Genomic DNA, 21,048 nt, shown 5'->3' with positions numbered 1-21,048 from the left:
CTATTCCATTCAAAACACAATTTCTCCGGTATCGTGGTCGAAAATCTTCTTGTCAGCCCAAACACGTCCGAATTTTGAATAAACATCATTGAGACCAGGCACGGGCTGAACGTGAGCCATCATGCGGGTACACACAAGGTGCAGTTACAAAAGAGTACCGAACAGCTTTCGAGGAATAATGAGACATTATTAATGACAAAATTTCAGTTTTAGAATCGAAGAATTCCAATCAAGGCACACTCAAAAAAGATATTAACAATCAGGGAAAGGATGTGACTTTTTACGCCTTAAAGACTTTTTTACGGTCCTCGCCCCACCCATCCTGTGGTCCCTTTGTTGCTGAACTCGAGATTAGCATAATTTTTTGGGTTAGTGATTTGATTTTCCGCTTGAAAGATTCAAGAAGGTTCGCTATGCCTTTAAATCCAATTTAAATCAAGCTGATGCAGCCGAAATATGCATTTAACGCTCTCTGAGTCTGCCCTAAAGAACCATAAAAGATGTACATTTCACTTCAAATGGTATACGCACTAAGGGAGAAAAAATTATATTCACCATCCTATCAAGATTTCCTATACTACATGCGGTATCTCTGATGTCTTCGCCTTTTTAAATAGTTTCGTGTAGGTCTAAACGGCGAAAAAACTCATGTCTATGTGTGTTTAGTTCGTGCCATGTGGGTTAATTACTGAAACCCTAAGAAAGGCAGTTTTGAATTTCCTTTTAATAACGATTTTCCACTCGAACAGAGAAATTACCCCCGAAACAAGACACTGCAATATGGCCCATATGGCCGATGATGGTATAAAAGGGGTGTCAATTTTTAAACGATCATTTATTTCACTAGACCCATCATTTTGTTGAGAGATCATGTGTTCCCAAAGTAAAGGACATATGGCTTCAGTAGGTTTATGGGCACGTGAAGCTTATCGTATTTGACAAAAACAGTATCTGGATAATAATTGTTTCAACGGATATATTTTTTTAATTGCAGGCCTCGAATTATGCACACGTGCAACCCTTTTGCTGCTAAGGGCCGATATGCCACTGATAACCCTCGCTAAACTATTACCAATCATGCGGGTACCGGGGTGAACGCATAACCAACCCTTAGAAGACTTATCTGATTTCTACCCTTTTTGAATTTTATTCGTAATTATGATTCGACATCTGGGCTGAGATAACCCCAACGAGGCGCTTCTTGGGGTCAGTTATTTATAGCTAGTTCAAACAAACTCGGGCACACCTTCAATGTCTTTCAACACGTCTAAACCTGGCCAGCACTTGAATCAATAAACTTTAAAATACTTTTGCACTTAAAATAGCTCCACGTTTATCGAAAGATCCCAATTAAACACTGCTGTTGGGTTAATTGACTTAATTGAGTTAACAATAATTACTGTGACCTTATGACTTAACATGAGTCAGTGGTGAAATTCTGCACAATTTTTAATACTTTTAAAACTCTCCATATCGTCGAGTGAATATTTATGTCTTCAATACGTGACCGTTCATGAGTGTAAATTAGAGTAGTACCAACTACTGCGTTAATGTGGGCACTGATAAGAGATACATGCATTTTACACTGCGGGGTTGCAACTCTTTAAAGTCTGAGAGGGTGGAAGTCTGTATCAGATTTTATGTCGAGTGGTCATTTCGGGACAGATGTTTTGGACGAAATGTAACGGGCTGCAAGTAATGCCGCAGATGTAAATAGGCGTGGAAATACGAGTCTTATTCTAAAAGAAAAATATTTTAAATATTCAGGTTATATAGTGCCCACACAGAACCCTCCCACTCGACACTGATATGCGAGATTTCTTTGAAAAGTTGGTCCAAAAAAGTGGTTCCACCAGAATTCTACGGTACAGTTTCATTGTCATGGTACTAAGAAAAATATTCGATAACGGAATTGTTAAATTTCAATTGATTTACGCAATGTTGAGGAAAACTAAGAATCTGTCAAAACGGTTTTTTGAAATAAATTAAAAGTGCGCGATTAAAAAAAAAAAAAAATATATATATATATATATATATGGTACTGTATTTGTTTTTTAAGGCTTATATACTGTTATCTATTAACCAAATTTTCGCGCTTTGGTTTCGGACATGCATGCAATTTTTTAAATGCGGACCTGATAGTTTTTTTACTGTATTTTAATCTTCGCAAGATTGCAAAATTGGATGCTCCAAATTTTTCTTCAAGAAAGTCGCTATCGGGTCTTTTTATAAAAATTTTAGCCGACTTGGCATTTTAAAAAAAATGGTGCTTTGAATGGAGGTTTGGAAGGTATAAGCAGAAATAAATTCCTCGAAAACATGTATATTTTAAAATATGTAATGGTCTTACCAAAATGAGGCCTGTAATAGATTAAAACTCGACGACGAACGAAAATTGGTAGTATACAAAGGTTTTCTCATGACGTACCTGCAATTCGTTTATTTACTATCATCGAACTTTTTTTAATTTATGTTTTTGTATCTTGAACATTAGTTTTTTTTCTCAACATTATTCTAAATTTGAGTGAAATTGGTTTTTTGCCAAATTTATGATTAAACATATAATTAAAATTTAAAAATTTGTTCGAAAAGTTTAATTCTTTTTACAATAAAACTCGACATTATAATCTGTGTTGGCCAAAACATCTAAAAAACAAAAGAAACCGATAACTATTATCACAGAAACTGACATCTGACGGCACGCTCATTTGAATAATTTGGGCGCCATGAAACAATCTGATACGTCATTAAGCGGATAATTAATTGTTATAAATTTTAAAAAAATTAATATTAACCAAGGTTATTTAGGTCTCTGGCCTGCATTTTTATTGAAATAATTTATTATATACTATCTAATTATTATATACAATATTTTTGGTATATTTAGCTGTATGAGGTTAATATACAAAATAGTATAATTTAACCGTTAATGTTAGTTTGTAATAAATATAAGCACAATAAATTAATTAATCACACAAACAGCCAATAAATAGATGACTAGTTCTATTCTATCTCCACATTGTACTCAATTTTATGACATTAAAGAAAAATCAGGGTCCCTAGCAAACGATACCACTACACGTTTCTATCATTCTGACCCTCTTCTTTCTTTTCCAAGCTTTTCACAACAGCCCTATGCTGGTTAGGTACTCTCTCCTGTTCCACTTTCTCCCAAGCCCAATCGCCCTCTAACGGAGCCTTATGCTCAAAATCAAAGTTCCAGCGCTCCATTGCTCGGCGTTTTTCTAGTTCAGTCGCAGTGGAGAGATCCAAGGTTTTTATTTCGTTTTCAGGTGAGGGGGGTTCCGATATGGACTCATCGCCTGAGGAGTTAAAGTCTAAGTGTCGTTGTGCCGTGTTCTTCTGATCTTGGTGCACCAACCTGGACATAATAATTCTGAAAAATAGTTGAATCAGTGATATTTACCACAGATTGAAATTGAGTATTAGGTACTGTAGGGATTGATTCGGCAATAATTTGAACCATCTTCTTATACAAATTTGGCGATAAGGAATTAGCAAAAAATGCGGTTTTGTATATAATACGTCTTGTAGTATCCAAATTTGGCAGTAATTTTAACTGTAGTTTATTATTCAATAACAGGTTTCTATGCACCTACTTTAGCCTTGGTTAAAAAAATGTGTAACATTTCACTCAACTGAAGGCATGCAGTATGTAATTTTATAATCTCCGTTACTGTCGATGAATGTACCTTAAAAAGGTGATAAAAGGTATGCTTATGCATCAATAAGCCTAAAACAAAATTTCACTGTGCATTTTTAAGCTAATCTACTAATTATTGTTATCTCTATCAAATTGCAATATCTAGTCGATTTTAGCAATTAGTCATACCAACACTTTCCCATTTATCAACTTTATTATTCGAAACATATTCCATAAAATTAATTACCATAAGCCGATATCGATGCGCAGCTCCTAAAAATGCACTTAAGCCGAAATTCAGCGTCACTACCGGGTTCAAATACGATTTATTAAACAACGTACATTTCCTGCTGCAACTATGACGACTGCTGAGGAACTACTGAAATTCTGCCTGCATACAATTAAGTGTTTATTGTTGCTTTCGCATCGTATACGTGCGATAACAAATTATTGTTCTTCTTAAACTATTTCGCGATTAATTATTGTAGAAGTCAGGTCAACTTAGTGCGAGGGCGTAGCACTAAATGCAGCAGGAATGCTATTGCAGGAGAGTTTTCATTGACAACGATTCTATTTTCGGCGCTATATGTATTAGGGGAAAATGCAGCAAAGCACGGTCTGGTTAAAATAAGGAACAAAGGGGAGCAGAGCAGTTCGTGTCAATGGCAGGATAAGCTGTCCCAGTAAATCAATATAGCTGAGCATGTCTGCTAATGTAGATCTATATAGTTTAATGACCACAATGTTTGGATATTTATCTTTATTAAATGTTTATCATAACGTACATATTAATCAAATATATGGTGATTGTGGACTGATTTGAAAGCGCACTCACCATTGTGATACACAAATACATTTCATCTAGAGTGGAAAATCACGGAGCACTAACTAACAGTAGTCTGAACAACACTATTCTTTCTTGGTTTTGTTGCATCTTCTTGCCGGCATGAAACAATTGTAGCCGGGCTCCAATAGAAAAGCTCCAGTTTCCCCCGGTTTCCCCCTAACTTCCGCCTATTCTTTTGGATTAATTATACGGTATTTCCGTTTTTCGGTCTGATGGGCTTAAAACCGTAAAGCTCTGAGCACGAATATTTTGCTTTTGCCGTAGAATAGAAGCTGCTCGAATTTAAATAAAATACCTGGACGTGTGACTACACAGCAAATGCAACATCTCTACTTTTGGTGTGAGAATTTTGTTACAAAGAAGCTTTAAAAATGTACAATAGTCTATTGTTTTAATGAGTTTGCAACTGACTTTCTATCCTTCAAATCACCACCATGCAAAATGCAAGTGTGGGTCTAATAAAGTATTGTTAAAACAATGGCACTGGCTTGGTTACGTTATAAATAGCTTAATTTGGTTCATTTCTATTGATATGTCGCTTAGAAAAACCATCATAAAGCAAATCTTTGCTTTACTATACAATATAAAATCTTTTACATACAATTGGCACTCACCATCGCGTCGAGAAACTCATGAGCCTCGTGGCCATTTTGCATTTAATCACATACCTATTAATGATGGGAATAACGCTTTGAATAAAAATTAGAGCACTTACTTTCTGGAGTATTAAAAATGATTTTCCTAAATATATCTCCATGGCAAAATACTCAAAAATTCGTATGCACAGCATGATTGTAACTCAATATTATTATGTGACTTCTTCTTGTCACAGCTTGCGTTAAATATAATTGTGATAATGGCCAAATTATAAAGCCCGCAGTGTGTGATGTGAATAAAATGAAGATAAAGCTTTCTTGGGTATACAATGTAGCTCTGTAGGGTATAATCGAAAAGCATTTTTTGAGAATTTTAAGATAAGGAATGCCAAGTAGGGGGTTGCTATTTAACATATTTTAATGGGGGTGGCTGGAATTGAGGGAAAAGTGAGAACGGATTGATAATACATCATTTTGGTCCCCCTCTATGATATAGAAATTAGTTTGAGGACTTTTTGATATCTTTGTTTTCTCAGATATAGCCATTGTATGTTTTCAAATTATCATCCTGTATAGTAACTGAACAGATGAAATAGATGTTCAGGGTGGACCTCCGAGAAGTTTATATGTCGATTATTGAGAAGCTACACATAGCAAAAAGTTGAAATTTTGACAAAATATTATAATTGCTGGAAGCAACAATTAGGCCGAAAATAGCTGTGAATTGTAATAGAGCACATTATGTGAAATATTCATAGACTTTGAATGTGGATCTGAAAATTCAATAATAGACAGGGTGATTCTTATAAAATAAGCACGTCGACGTCCGTTTTGAAACAAACACGACGAAAACATTTTAGTCACTTTTCCTCCACTAAATTTTCTATTGTAGCACGTTATCAAATTTTTTCTAATAATAGATTTTTCATAGGAGATTGACCCGATTTCCAGAGAATCACCCTGTATATTAAAATTCCAGTGCCATATACTCAATGCTGCACAAATCATAGTGAGAATTTTGTTACTTCTAAGATGTGATACGCTTATGTACATATTACTTGCAAATTAGATTATCGCTCTCGGCCTGTTGCGGGCTTAAGATCAAATTATTAATGTGCCGTCAACTTTAACCACAGATTAATTTCCATAAAAACGTTTACATAGAATGTTAGCATTGCCCAGATTATTTGACCCTTGATTTATGTTAAAGTTAACAGGAGAAATATTTAGGGTTTATTATTCTGAATAAATAGGACGTCCCTGTTCCTGCCTCTCGAAAACTAAAACCATAAGGTACCGCAAGTTTCAGCAGCCCTATGGCGGGAATACGAATTGTGTAAAAGTAGCAAACTTCCGCTAGGGCAGGAAATTCTCACCCTTGCGACTTAAGTCAGATGTCATTCCGCCTTTTAGGGTTTCGGAGCGGATGCATCCTTCAAAAATCCCGTCACACGTTTTTAACGCCGAAGGGGACGCCACGTGAATCTTAAATTTAGCTCAAAAAAATTCGAATAAATGTAAAGAAGGGTGCTACTGACCTCGGCCTTATACCCTGAAGGAAAACCTGGTAATGCACACTGGACATCGAGATCCTGATAATCGAGGTTTTTACCTGTGGCGCACTTGGGTCAATTTATTGCCTCCATGTTATCCGATTAATGGAGTAACTTGTAAAGAGATTGAGATCTATGGCTTTTTGAGGTTTGTTAAACAAAATTATACGAGACTTCCACGTTGTTTTATAAGACCACCGAATGCCATCGCTGAACTAGTTTTAAGAGGACAGTTGATATAAGATGTTGTCTTGATATATCTAAATATATGTACCGATTCGTAAAATCTTCAAGATAATGCTAGTTACCTACTCCTGTAGACGCCATACACCCTCACAACATCACTCTACCTCCACCGTGCTTCTCCGTGGTAGAGTTTCGTTTAACTGATTGAAATAATGCTTCGAAATGTCAAACTAAATAGATAACAATTGCTAAACCAATGCCGACTTCGTAAATTTAAATTGACAGATTACTTAAGCTATGACATTTAAATCGCAGGTAAAATTCAATAAATATTTATTATTACTTAAAGGCAGTACACTCAGTAAAATATTAAATTGTCCGTTTTCGGTATACTCATATTAATTTAATTTCACTATGTTGTTTTTTTTTTCAAAATAAGTATTGTGCCATTGGGACAAATTCGTTTTTTCCAATACGGACTGCATCATTTGAGCTGGAAGTTACTGTATGTCCTTTTGAGGTCTATTAAACGAAGTTATATGATCTTACTACATTGTTTTATAAGGTCCTCAAATGGCATCCCTGACCTAATTTTAAGTGGCTTACAAACGAACCAATGAGAAATGTACTACAGCAGTATTTCAGATACCTACCACCCAACACAGAAAGTCTCTAAATCTTGGTAAACGACCAGACATACTGTCTGAGAGAAAATCCTTTCACGCGATACACATCTAAATAAAAATAAATCAACTTTTGACACTCTTAAATGGGTTTTGTTTGTAAAGTGCAACATTATTTCGGCGCCTCTGTTGGTCATTATATTCCTTTTAGTTCCGGCCCTAAAATGCGTAGAATGTCTCTAGATAATCAGATTTTTACATTTAAGAAGTGGTCCTACAATAATCCAAAACTTCTGAATGCATATTTAATTCTGGGAGCTAATAACCAATGATAATCGTCATTTATATTTATGTCCCCAATTCGAATTAGTAAAAATGATATTTTAATGTTGCATTTTATTAGAGGTCACCACGAATTACAATAATTGATCGAGTGATAAATGAGTACCTAAATGTGTTTTTATTGCTTAAATAAAAATCTCATTGCGCGTATTTAATAAACATCCTCAAATTTACTCCTTTACAAGTCACGGTAATCAGAACGAGAGACATGTAAAAAATGGTCCTTTTTGAAATTTTATTTGCTCAATTACACATATAAAGATTCAACAAAGCACTTGTATAAGAAAGCATTGTGTCTGTGTTTCTATGTAAATGCAGATATGGGATACAAGGGAGAAGCAATGTCGCTCATAGTAAATTTGCCGCTGTAAAGCGCGGTTTTCAAGTTTGAATTTGCCACCAAATTTAGGTTCGAAGCACGACCGCTCCCTCTCGTGGTAGGGAGCACCCAACTAGTCGACGACATCGCCAAACTGCCATGGAAATACTGTACATAGTTCTTAATCAATAGCAAAAACGCGAATTTTCTTCACCCAAATTTAATGTTGCTACAAGTCTCCTAAAATTAAAATAATTATAATATAACATATTATATGTGAAACATAAAATTATTCCTTCTCGTAAGCATACAATGCGGATGAAGCCACAAGTGCTTCGTATTTATCGTGGAAACATGTGGCAATGCTGTCGCCAGAGCGTCGTTTCAAACGTTGTGACGCATGTTGTTTATGCATGCAGTCGCGTCATTAGCGTTGGTATAGGTGGACGTTTGTCTGCTCGTTTCGGACGTAAAGTCGATATTTTTGCGGAAAAACTTGGTTTTTTCATAATTCGTTGTGACTGAAAGTGGTTGCGGGTGTTGTAGTGAACCTGGAGGACCTTTTTCCGTGCAAATCGGGTGCTGACAACAAGAAATTCGACGAATTTTCGGGTTCGTCGAAAGCGAGCGTAACTTGGCGCGTGGCGTATTGTTTTGTTGGTTGCCTACATTGAATATAAACTGATCACGAAGATGAGTCCCAGTGTGTTTGGTTCGACGAAATTATTATCATCCAGGAATCAGGATTTAAGAATGTTTACTAAGCCTGAGGTGCGAAATTTTATTTATAATACATTCGTTTCTCTCTGAGTTCAAGTCCCGACACTTAACAGCAATCTATTTAGGCACCATTTCACTTCAAAGTCATCCTTGTTTTTCCTCATTACTTAGCTCTTGTGCTCTTTCCAGTACTTCTGACAGTAAAATCTTACAGCTTTTCCTTTCAATCTTCAAAAATGCCTATTTTTTCCCCCAGCAGGTCCGGAAAGTGAAAAGAGCCCTGTTTGGTCCTGTAGACCACAAGGCGACACAAAAATTCCTAGCAGAAGAACTGAAAAAGATCACAATTGAAAAAGCTGAGAAATGGAATATCAATTTGAAGACTGGGCGATCCTTGAATCCAGACGGAGTCTACGATTGGAGGCTGGCAACTCCCACAAAAGTAATTCTTCCTGTGCATAGAGAACTCCAGGAAGTTGATATTTCTACTCAGTACTGCGAGTTGACTGAGGCTGATTTGATCAGACCTAGACCCATCAAATGCTCATCTGACGAAAATCATCTAATGGAAGTGGAGCATAGGAATCATCAAAGCAGAATAACAGGTAAGAGAAGTAGAGAGTATTTAAGCATTTATTGTAACTATTCCACTGAACAAATAGGCTGTTTTCCACTACTGGCTGTAACACACCATTATTGGGTGTGTTGAACGACTCAAAGTATGTTTATTCGCTTTGCCTATGACTATTTTGAGAATTATAAGCGATAGAAAAATCGTTAATCGAAAAAGTTGCTTTTTTTAACAGTTCAAAAAACGGTTTTGAAATGACCATTAAATTCCGTTAAAATGTTCCCGTTTAACCACTTTCCTAGCTCTTACTGTTTCCAAGATACGCAACCTATAGGGGCTGTTTGGGCCACCCTGTATTCAGGACGATTGTGAAATATTTACGTCCCTCACTTTTTAGATCCTGTAGCGATATGCGCTTCGAGACATAAACTGGACGTTAAGAGTATAATATTATACTTTGCTACCTTTGTGTGTAATGTCCTATTATGTACAGTTTTTTATCCAGAATAATTGTTAGGAAGTAAAAACCGTATAATATCTAATTTATCAAAATTTGAAATGTATAAAATCTTAAAGGCTGAAAGTAAAACTTTGCCGTATATTATACGAATGAAGCGTAATAAATTTTCATTTGCCAGGAATACTTACGGCATATTTGCATTTCTCCCAGCTGAAATGAAATATTGAGGCCACGTCACTAAAAATAGAGAGATGTTTAAACGAACGATTAACTCCTTGCTGCCAACTGCTTGGGACAGGTCAGAATTCTGCTAAATTAAATCGTTTATTGTGGTGTTAAAGTAATCACACTTTTTATACAACGTTTCATATCCATGCAAAATTTTCACCAACCCATCTGTGCCATAAACTACGTAATCCAGGGGCTAACGACCTGAATCTAGACTCAACACGGCCGGAAAAGGGCAGATGTGTTGCCAAAATAAGCGTGCCCGTCGGCTCTTTTATGTTAGGGTAGATGGGGCCCAATGAAAATAAATGTTAAAGCGGGGGTGCCCTTTTCTAAGCAAACATGTGACTCAAACGTGTGTGTATCTGTGGGGTGGAGAGTAAAGGTGATATCCTAACGGTTTTTTTTTTTGGAAATGCCCTATAGAGAGAGGGTGGCAAAAGTATGGTAGAAACTAAATTAAAAAATAGTTGAATACTGTACGTATGGTTATCTAATCTATGCAACTCACTTGAAAAGTTAGTGAAAGGTGATAGCATACGAGGAGGATTTGTAAATTTGAAATCACTTTTGCTGTTTAATCTTCAACTTGCAGTTAAGTAACACAAAATTAAAGAAATGTCTTTTTACAAAGTGGTAAACTGTTGTGGTATCAATTACTTTTAAGTATTTCTCAAGAATTCGCCTTTTAAAGTGCTTCGCTCTGTTAATTTTTGAATACCTGTTAGACTCCATATTGCAGTAGTAACGTCAGGAGGGAGCTTTGTGTTAGATCACAGTGGAAGGAGACGTTCATTAAATAGGACAAAAAAGCAGATTTATTGCTGTAAAGGGTTTCCATATGTCAAATTTCAAATCTCGGGCATTATAAATAAAGTTTTTTTTTTTAATATCTAGTTTAAATGAGTTCACTGGCTTGTGTCCGGTAAAGATTCAGTCCTACTTATAAAGTGAATGACCGGCGTTGTCCTTCCTCTTGCGCCTTCTTGTAGGCCTAAATAGTCTTTGAACTATGAGCGGCCGCCACGGTCACAAGGTCCTTAGCATTGTCAATAACAGTAGTTTCTATATGTTAACAACCGCGATTTTGCATGTACATCGTCTCTCAAAGATCGCTAAAATCTCATTACAAATTCGTTCAGTGTGACTATTAAACGTTTGTTCTCACGAAATCGGTGAAAGTTATTACAAAATCACTTCAGGCTTCAAAGAGGCCGTTTGGCATAATTCATATGGCTCTTAATGATGAGCATTTGAAGTGGGTGCTTCAGACTCAGTAAAAAAAGGATTTTGGCGGCACTGTATAGGGGTGCTCAAAAAGCCCCTATCATAATTGGATACTTCCAGTGTGGTGCTGAAGCCAGAAGATTTTTTTTTTTTTAATGCAGTTTGTTTTTTACAAGCAGGGTGGTCTGTTTTATGTATCAAATGATAGCCAAGAAGGCCGACTAGACTAGAGCTATTAATCGAATTGGTTGCACTTCGAGGTCGTTAGCCTTTTCCAATGGGGTCGGGGAGACTAAATCCGTACGTTATAAAATGCCTTACAACGTTGAAAAAGTCAAGGGTCAATTATTGTCTGTAATTACTGTTTTATTGTAACGACGTTGGTTTCACTTTGAAATGAGTCCTAGACTGGGAAAGGTTACTTATTATGATGAAAATGCGTAGGCATTTGCTATAATGCACAGTTGGGCGATGGTGTAGTAGGTACGGTTACGTGACCCGCTTTCTAGCATTCCAACAAGCCAATGATTTCAATGTAGAGCTACCGGCCTTGCTTTTACTAACTACAACCTCGACGTTTTTATCTAATTTTATTGGTTAAAATCAAAGATTCAAAATAATACTCACAAGCAAATTGAACTCACTTAAAACTGGTGTAATCTAGTCAATACGTGTGTATATGTTTATACTTATGTCAAGTTACTAATAAGACATCTATACAAAACAGACATTATAATAAAGCGAAAGTGTTTGGTGTCGTAAACATGGGTGTGTCATTCAACGATAACAGCCTGCATGAAAACGATCGATTCCTAGAAATACACATTATATTTAAATCGCAGTCTCTTTTATTGTTAAAAACCACAAAAATGCGTAGAAAAGTTTAGTCTTGAAGTCTCAGCTCGTGATTTCATGATTCAGCACATCAATATCCGCCGCATTTTGGCCACAAAGTATGCCCTCAGAGAGTGTGTCCGTGTGTGATGCGTGCATTGCAGGCATTGACGTATCAAACGTGATTCGGCCTGATTGTTTTTAATAATCTGGGCCTGGGTTCCCTAGCAACATGTGAAAAATTTAATTCTCTCCTTCATATGTTCCTGTAGAATTAGGCCACTAATCATAGAGAAAAGAGTGAAAATAAGTTTTTTGTTGATAATGGTAACCAAAGGATTTCATTCGGGAAAATTTTCATTCTAGATGATTGATACAGGATATTAAGAGGGTCAGATATTCCATAAGCCAACGTACGAAAAAAAAAGTTCCTTTAAATATGTCCAGAACAACTCCGTTTTCGAAATATTGGACGTTAAAAGTTAGAAAAAAAGTTGGGTTTTTCGTAGGTTTTAAAAGTTGTTTAAGTCGATTTAACTCAATTTTCGCCGCTTGAATTTTTCCAAAAGTTCATAGAGAAATATCAGGTGCTCACGTGACATTGGCAAGTTTAATACTAATTCCGAATCGAGCAGCTGAGAATTCGACTTTTCTGTCCATCGATATTTTTGAGTATCTCGCTTCGTTTTCGAGTTTAAAATTAAAATCTAAATTTTTTAACGCCTTTGAACCAATTGCCTAGAAAAAAATGTCGGTGAGGTGGTCAAGTTCGTTCTCTCTCGCACGGTAGTTTGTCTCGTTCTTCTCTCAACCGCGGGATCCATATTTATGACGTCATTGACTCCAAGGCAGAATAACAAAAGATGGTGGCAACGTTGCCATCGGTTTATCAATGATTCCTGTCATTAGATCAAATAATCCATTGAGGTGAATATGTTGCGTAACCCTTCATTGTGAAGTGTAAGGTCCGGTGAAAAGAGCATAATAATAGTCCCTTTGTTGATGTCTTAAATAACGACGTAGTTTTTTTTTTGTAGTATTTAACGAGATCTCGAGGTGCACTGAATTTTATTGCTCTGATTAAGAATTTAGAGCACGCATATGTCATTTTAAGCATTTCCAGATTAATTTATGCACTTTAAACGGACGAACAACAACGATCCGGATTTTTTTATCTCGAATCTTGTAGGCCCAACAGCTTTAATTATGAAGGCTCACGTCCGATTCTTTGTCAGACAAAGGCAATATCAACGGGGAATCGGACTCTCACGCGACTTCTGAGAGTTAACGGCGGCCCGTTCTGTGGCGTAGATTTGAAGCTCGTGTAATTTATTACGACCGTAATTATATTGTGACTAGAAAAGGCATTTTTATGCCCTTCAAGGCAACATTCCTCCGGCGATCTTATTAAAAATTCTCAAGTACTCTTAAAGTTGAAACTGTTTGATCTTACGATAAATTTGCCGATTCGATTGTTAATATCGCTTGTTTGCTAGACGATTTAGGGTTGTCAATAACGGTGAATGTGAGGAATTAATAATACCTTAAACAGCACGCGATTCCATATTGTTATTATACAGGGTGTCCGCGCAAAAAGTCTTACCCCCTCTAATTTTTTCATAAAAGGAAAAAATTGTTTTAACAAAAAGTACCCGAAAGTTCGTGTAATTTTTCAAGATAGTAAGCAGCTTTATATGGGATATTTAGTAAACGTGTACCAATCCCACATTGAATTTTTTGAACAATAACTTTTTAAAATTATTTAAATTCTGTGTTTTATTACGAATTCGACGATATATAGATATATATGGCATACCTCAAATGTGATCATTTTTTAAATATTTACAAAAATTTAGTTCCTTACAACAGATGTAGTTCAATGGCGACGTTCTACAAATATATCTTGTTTAGCTTTAAAAACAATATGGTTGATCGTCCCAAAATTAAATTTAATAATATATTGCGTTCATAACCATTAATTTCTATAGAAAATGGTATATAGCGAAGAAGAAAAATGCTAAAAAAAGTTTTTTTTTTTTAATTCCTGTTTTCTAAACCCAATATTTACTTTTCAGTCCAACAAAAGTATAACTAATATTAATAATTAAAATTAAAATGAAATGAAATTGAATACAATGGCAGTAAAGCAGAATGAGCTTATTCCTTTGTTTATGTTATTATTTTACAGATATTTTTCAAAGTTTTTTCCACCATGTTCAACACATAATCGATATTCTTTCCAAATTTTGTAGGCATTTTGTTCCCATATTACTTCCATTGACATAACTTACTATATTCGACACTGTTCTTTTCATTATAATTATAAATATATAATTATAAGATTTGAGGTACGACCTGTATACATATATCGTTGAATAAGTAATTAAGCGCAGAACTAAAATGTGTAAATAAGTAATACTTAATTGTTCAAAAAATTCAACACTGGGTTGACACACGTTTATTAAATATTTTGTATAAAACTGCTGACAATCTTGGAAAACTGTATGGGCTTTCAGGCGCTTTTTGTTAAGAATTTTTTCCTGTTTCAACATATTAAAAAGTCAGAGGAGGGTGGGACTTTTCGCGTGGACACCCTGTACACGCTTTTCTACAGGCTTTCAAAGTCGTAGTTTGACCCATAAGACGCCCAAAACAAATGGCGCATGTGTGCCGATAACGCAGGAGTACTACCAAGAAAATCACTATCACATATTCCCCATTTCAATTAGCGATGCATTGGATGCGCTACCACCATGGAAACCGGTCTTACACGAGGCGCGGGTGCCATTCCAAGGACGGGTACTCTTGTACACCTACTCCGTACTTGATAACCCTTTGACTTAGCATCAGACTGGTCCCTGCGGCCGTCACCTACCAGAGGAGCCTCCATACACCCACGTTGCAATTTAAAAATAAATCTCTCCCCACAACGAATCTGACGTAAAAATAAACCATCGGGCCGTTTGGCCGCATGCCCCATGCACATGTGCCGGTTGGCGTGTGGTACCACCTTTTTTTCGTCTCGTCTAGAGTCGGTTCTCTGCGATTTCATAAAACCACTTTATATGTAGCACCGGTATAATGCCGGAGAATAGCCCCAATAATGGCAAACTTGCTCGTGCCTGCCATAATAATTAAACAGAAGCTGTTTCGACCAGATTTGTCGAGGTCACGTTTCGTTGGGGGTTTTGGCGGGAACCTCGCCAGTCCGAAAATAACTCGATAGTGAAACCGACGGAGGATCTAATAAAATAATTCGAACACACAAGTGAGCCACCCAGAAACCTAAATAACAAGTTCGACGACCCTAATTGAATCAAAAAGATATATATATATATAAATATATTATTGGAAAATGCAAAACATTATCCACCATCTTGGTGGTTGACGACATCACGCGGTGTGCCTGTGATTTTGCATTGGTTCGTTATCGGAAGCGTAATGTATAGTAAAACCGTGCGATATTATTCTTAAAGTGGCAAATGATAAGGTCGACGATAAGTGACGAACAAGTCAAGGATCTCTTATTTGTTTACTCGTCGAGGCGTGTTCTGCACTGGCACAAACGTTCTTCGAATCTACTGTTAATTTCAAATTAGTGAAGGTATTGTGAAGAAAGATTTACCACAAACACTTTAGTTGGTAACGCACACAAAAATCGTAGGTGACGATAACCCCCTGCCCTCGTTGACTACAAAAATTTTAATGTGATAAGGCGGCGACGAGTCTGCGCAAACTGCAGCCGGCTCATGAGATCCCCCATTCACACTTTTCACTGTAATATGAAATATTCGTCGTTAGGTATCTTATGCGTAGGCAAAAACGTTATTTTGTTTGTTATCGTCGTTAATAAATAAATTGAAAACGTCGAAGTTTGATCCTTAATTTATTACTGCTTTATTACGGTTTATAGCGGCAGAAAACTGATTGACAGTTGGTTCAAGAATTTTATTTTATTTTTTTTGCTTCAAAGTTGTTCTCAGATTTCTCGACGTGGTCCTCAGAGTAAAGTGAGTTGTCCACCGATTCGATGGTTATTAAAATTCCTTCAGGCCTTTTAAGCAGATAAAAGGTCTGTAATGGGTTAAAGTTAAAAAAAAAATCATATCCACAACATAGGATATCACGAGTCCTTCAGGTAAAAATAGGACGAGTTGAGGCGATTTAGCTACGTGCGAACCGGGGCTTCGGCTTCGCGGCAAAGGGCTTGAAATTTGGCCCTAATAAGTGTTTTCCTTCGGCGACATTGAAGCGCTTTTTTTAACCATATTTGTACACTACGCCGATGAGTAATGCAGTACTACCAAGGGTACTGGGTGTGCCAAAATTTAATTTAAACCCTGTTAAATTTGCCCGTAACTCTTCGATCAACAACACGTTAATTACGTCCATAATTTTAACTCATGACCAGTTTCTCCCCAATTTTTTTTTACCTCTCTGCATATTCAGTCTCCGCACCCTTTTAGAGCAATTCGATGTTCTTATATTAAAGGCACATTCGTTCTTAATTTCGTTTTATCTCTACTTAAATATCAACATGTTTTTGAACCTTGAACACTTTATTTTCTTTAGATCTAAATTTGATACAATTTTAAAGGTTTTTTTATTTGCGATGCAATAACTAAGCAAATTTCTTATGTACCCGAGGGGAAGTGAAATTTCCAAACTAATTTGAGACAAAGAACCTCGAAGAGCTTGTGGAGGCTGATATTTAGCCGTGTTTTCCCTAACCGGGTTAGTTGGCTGTCATCGGAGATCGATTCGATTTGGATCATCGTTACGGAAAAGGGCTGTCTTGGAAATAAACAATTTTCCGTTAATTCCTTCCCAAATCGAATCAGCCCGAACTGACCTTAATGCGTTTTAATCTGTTTATTTCTCCTTCTCCTTTTTTTGACTTTTTCTAACGTATTTAATTAAAAACTTAAGGGAACCTCAAGTTTTTAATTAAATACTTAACATTTTTGGGCGTTCACGCCGAAGTAGGTACAACGAATGTGCAGTAAGTAATACAGTTGTAAACTGAAAATTTGCAAGCAAATCTGCTTTGCAGCCGTTTCATTGGTTGCAACTGATTATTGCAGATAGATAAAGAATGAAACTTTACATAAATAACCACAAACTAAAGCAGATAATTGAAGGAATTAAGCAAAATTTGAGATTTGGTTTTGAAATGTAGGTTAAAATCAACACATGGAATGAATAAATAAAAAGTTCACTTATTTTTGGACAGAGTGGGCGTAAAATCACTCTCCGTAGGTACTTTAATTTCGTCTGCTGAGCTATAGCCCTTTCTTAAAAAATAAAAAAAAAAAAAATGTGCCGGAAGAAGTGAAAATTTTTAGACACCCGGTAATTTGAGTGTCCATTGCAGGTGGTAACAAACGGGTAGTGTGAGATTTGGAATAACCCCATTCTCTCTCTCCCTCTCTTCTCTTCGGCCCTGGTACTGTCTTGCAAACATTCGAGGCATAACAAATCCACACACACTTAACCTCTCCTATTTCCTTTCCTCCTTTATATCTTTCCCCATAATTTTGAACGTGTCCACGAGGACCAGGGCCTCCATTGCTTTCAGTCCTAGGGTCTTCTCGGTCTCGGCGCACATTATCAACGCCCTTTCTTCAACTACATTTGAATTGACCCGAACCAAATCTCAACAAAAACTTCCAATTTACTTAGGGAAAGGACACGGATTAGTCAGGTTCGCACATGCGTTGCAGTGTGGAAGTTGAAGGCAAAGGAAGGGATCAACAAATTGGAATAAGCTGGATATGAGTTAGAAATTAAAAAGTGACTAAGTTGTTACTCATCAAAGCGTTCAGATTAGATTTAACCGAGTTTTGGTAATATTTGACACACCCGATACCTATCCTAGCACTCATCGATTTAGACTATATAGGTAGAAGAATCGTACTGGGTGTTCGAAAATAATTTCAGAACAACGCATCTCAGTAATTACTGATATTCCGTTGTCTCTAATTTTGAGACGCCCTGTATAATAAATATTTTAAGACCGTCATCGCTCTTCCTACAACTTAAATTCGACGAGTTTGGCCAGATTTGAAGGCAGAACCGAGCAGTTTCCTCTAAAGTTTGTAGAATCAAAACTGGTCATATTGTGTACACTTGTTAAATTAACCGAAATAACACTCAACGCCTTACTTGTTAGCTGCGTAATAATTTACTTACTTCGACAAATTTGGGTCATACGCCCGACCATTACTCAGATAATAAGTGCTACTCCTACTGGGATCGCGTCACATCAACTTATAGCGACATTCGATCTTGTTGCTCTGCTTCGTGAGATGGTGACCTAAAAAGCATTAATTGTTATTATTTATTGTGCCGACAAATGTAGTTATTAATGTCTCCAAATCTGATCTGGCACATCTGTCCGAGGACACAGGCAAATTTGCGTAGTATTGCGACATGCCTATGCTGCGCATGTGTGCATTAACAGAAACAAAAAAAAAAAAATGAATCGAGAAGTAAATAAGGAACATCTGCCTGGAAAGTTTTTCGTGTCTTTTACTACGCATTTACTACCGGCCAATTGAGTGCAACGTTTCTAAACAAAGCAAGTCAACGGCCTATCTTCCTTTCGATGTTGATGACACTAGTTGGGTTCGACGAACACTCATTGATGGCACCTTCAGTTATCTTTTTATACGGTTTGGCCTGTAAAACGCTTTTTTCGTTACAGATTTCATGAAGGCCACGAAGAGACCGCTCGACGTTTCGAAAAAGCAGTCGTCCTCAGACTGGAACGCGGAAGTTCCGCCCAAGATCGCCAGAGTGGACATTGTCAGTTAAAGAGCATTTCGACATCAAAATCACCGTGAGGGAGTCAGTATATGCTTTGATAAAGCGCCTCGGATTCCCTGACTTATTTTACCTTCTTCCACTTGATACAAATTATTGTTGATCTCCAAAAAAAACAAATTTATTTTATTAATTTTTTAAGTAGAGAGTAAAATATTAAGTTTGTTCAAAGAATTATTAAATCTTATATTTTAGGTCTGGGAATGGTTGGATTTTTTCTCTGTCAGGGGTGTGCGAAGCCCAGCCATTCCTCACGCATTGTGTAGGATACTGTACTATAATTTTTGTTGGTTTTTACACTTTATAATAATTGATAATATTTATTTTTCGTGTGATCTCCTCAAAAAAGTCCATTTTGTTAGTGTTTCCTTCTTTAGCCTCCTTTGTGTAACTCAAAATTTCATTATGGGTAGAATCACCCAAACAGTCTCTTTAGCTAAAAGATACATCACTTAATTAGGACAATAGTCGGATTTGGCAACTTTTACCTCTGTTTTTTTAAAGCACAAAACACGTTTGATTACCGGAAACTAATAATTTTCTTGGTGGAAGAGGATTTTATTACTACCCAACACACTAACCTTATATACTTTTTATACCTGATTTTTGATTGTTTGCTTTTTATTCGACCCAAAGAAGTGGAGTACAAATTCAAAAAAAAAAAAAAAAACACAAAATTGTTGCAGTTAAGAAGAAGCATTCACCGGATATTCCCTTTAGGGCCAATGTATCGGAGTTCGTCCTCTTGTTCGATTTTATCTGGTCGGCAAACTTACCAGGACTTAGTCTATAACTAAACCATACAAGTTCTTGCTCGCAGACAGTAAATTTTCCATGCAATCAGGACTTCGATAAACTGGCCCTTAAGGGTGCATCAGTTCAGGGGATGTGATGTCGCGTTAAAGGCAGCTTAGCGCCCGTTTGTCTGATTTTGAGAAACGATTTTCGGCTTTAAAAAGGGTCTTTAGTTAGGATTAAACGTTTTGATAAGGGTGATTTTGGGTAAGACGTCGAGGGCATTTTTTAACGTAATCATGTTGCGGTTTCGATAAGTAGGTGTTGCCTGGGTTTAATTATAAACAATTTAAAAAATGCCCTCTCTTGATTGGTCAATATAAACGGTATGTAGACAGACTTATCTGGCGTAGTTGCAGATCTCAAGTTTCTGCAATTTAAATTTAAGGTCGTAGATATAGAAAGTGCCCTGCAATTCCTGCAGAGGCTGCGCAATATTTAATTAAAAAAAGTACATTTTGAGATAAAAAAAAAACACATGAGTAATTACTATAACGGAACATCTGTGATGTATTAAGATGATGATCTCAAAATAATAAGAGAAAATATATTAATATATTATGCAGAAGCTTTTCTGCTGATCTCAAGCGGACGCCTTTACTGCAGAATAGTGGGTGGTAGAGGACGTCGAGAAAGAGTTAACAGCACTTATTAAAACTGCAAAGTTTCGAGGGATCTGCAGAAGGGGTTCGTTCGTACGCGATAAATATTACGAAAGAGATAATTAATACTAGATATAATTATTATACATAATAGATTAAGCTAAATTAATGTAAATTTGTTGTAAAAATAACACTTTTAGAGTACCTATATGTGAAGCTAATAATAAAGAGCTTCCTTTTGTTAGTGTAATTTCGTTATTTTATTTCGTGTTTTCACCTTCGTCCTTGGACATTTGCATATTTATTGCCACGAGACCAGGAATATCATAGTAGCCTGATCATTGAATTGATTTAAACGGTTCTCTGTCTGGAGATATTTTTCCTTGAAGAAATAATGATTCGCGGGAAATACCGTGCGTCACCTCAACCAGAAACTGCAGTGTCCAACAATAAATTATTTTTTCTCTTATTATTGAGACGCAATTTAGACGATTTATGTTGGACACAGACCATTAGAGTGTGTCAAACTGAGAATAGAGGTGCCCTGAAGGAGGCCAACTGTCTCATTGTTCTGCTTGAGGCGGTGTTTGGAATGCTTTTAGGTTGGCAGGACAGCAACCTGAAGGAATCCTAGAAAAAGCTGAAATATGAATGTT

General features: G+C 36.5%; 1 protein-coding gene across 2 annotated transcripts; it reads left to right on the top strand.

Annotated features, from left to right (window-relative positions):
- Positions 1-8,551: 8,551 nt before the first annotated feature.
- LOC136342966 (uncharacterized) lies at positions 8,552-20,642 on the top strand. 2 transcript variants are annotated; one of them, XM_066289279.1, is made up of 3 exons: positions 8,552-8,901; positions 9,110-9,455; positions 18,877-20,642. In XM_066289279.1, exons 1-3 carry the CDS (start codon positions 8,824-8,826, stop codon positions 18,984-18,986), a joined length of 534 nt encoding a protein of 177 aa, XP_066145376.1. In that variant the 5' UTR covers positions 8,552-8,823; the 3' UTR covers positions 18,987-20,642. The 2 variants fall into 2 exon arrangements, with proteins under 2 accessions (XP_066145376.1, XP_066145375.1); XM_066289278.1 differs by having other exon boundaries at positions 9,107-9,455.
- The last annotated feature ends 406 nt before the right edge of the window (positions 20,643-21,048 follow it).

Source organism: Euwallacea fornicatus, chromosome 13 (genome assembly GCF_040115645.1).
Source record: "Euwallacea fornicatus isolate EFF26 chromosome 13, ASM4011564v1, whole genome shotgun sequence".
NCBI lineage: Eukaryota > Metazoa > Arthropoda > Insecta > Coleoptera > Curculionidae > Euwallacea > Euwallacea fornicatus.
The sequence above is the reverse complement of the archived record's forward strand: the minus strand, read 5'-3'. Positions and strand labels throughout refer to the sequence as shown.

Excerpts from the sequence above, each read along its gene's own strand:
- LOC136342966 (XM_066289278.1), top strand. The coding sequence starts at position 8,824 with ATGAGTCCCAGTGTGTTTGGTTCGACGAAATTATTATCATCCAGGAAT. Across the intron at positions 8,902-9,106 it reads GAATGTTTACTAAGCCTGAG|CAGGTCCGGAAAGTGAAAAG; the intron begins GTGCGAAATTTT and ends TTTTTCCCCCAG. Across the intron at positions 9,456-18,876 it reads TCATCAAAGCAGAATAACAG|ATTTCATGAAGGCCACGAAG; the intron begins GTAAGAGAAGTA and ends TTTTCGTTACAG.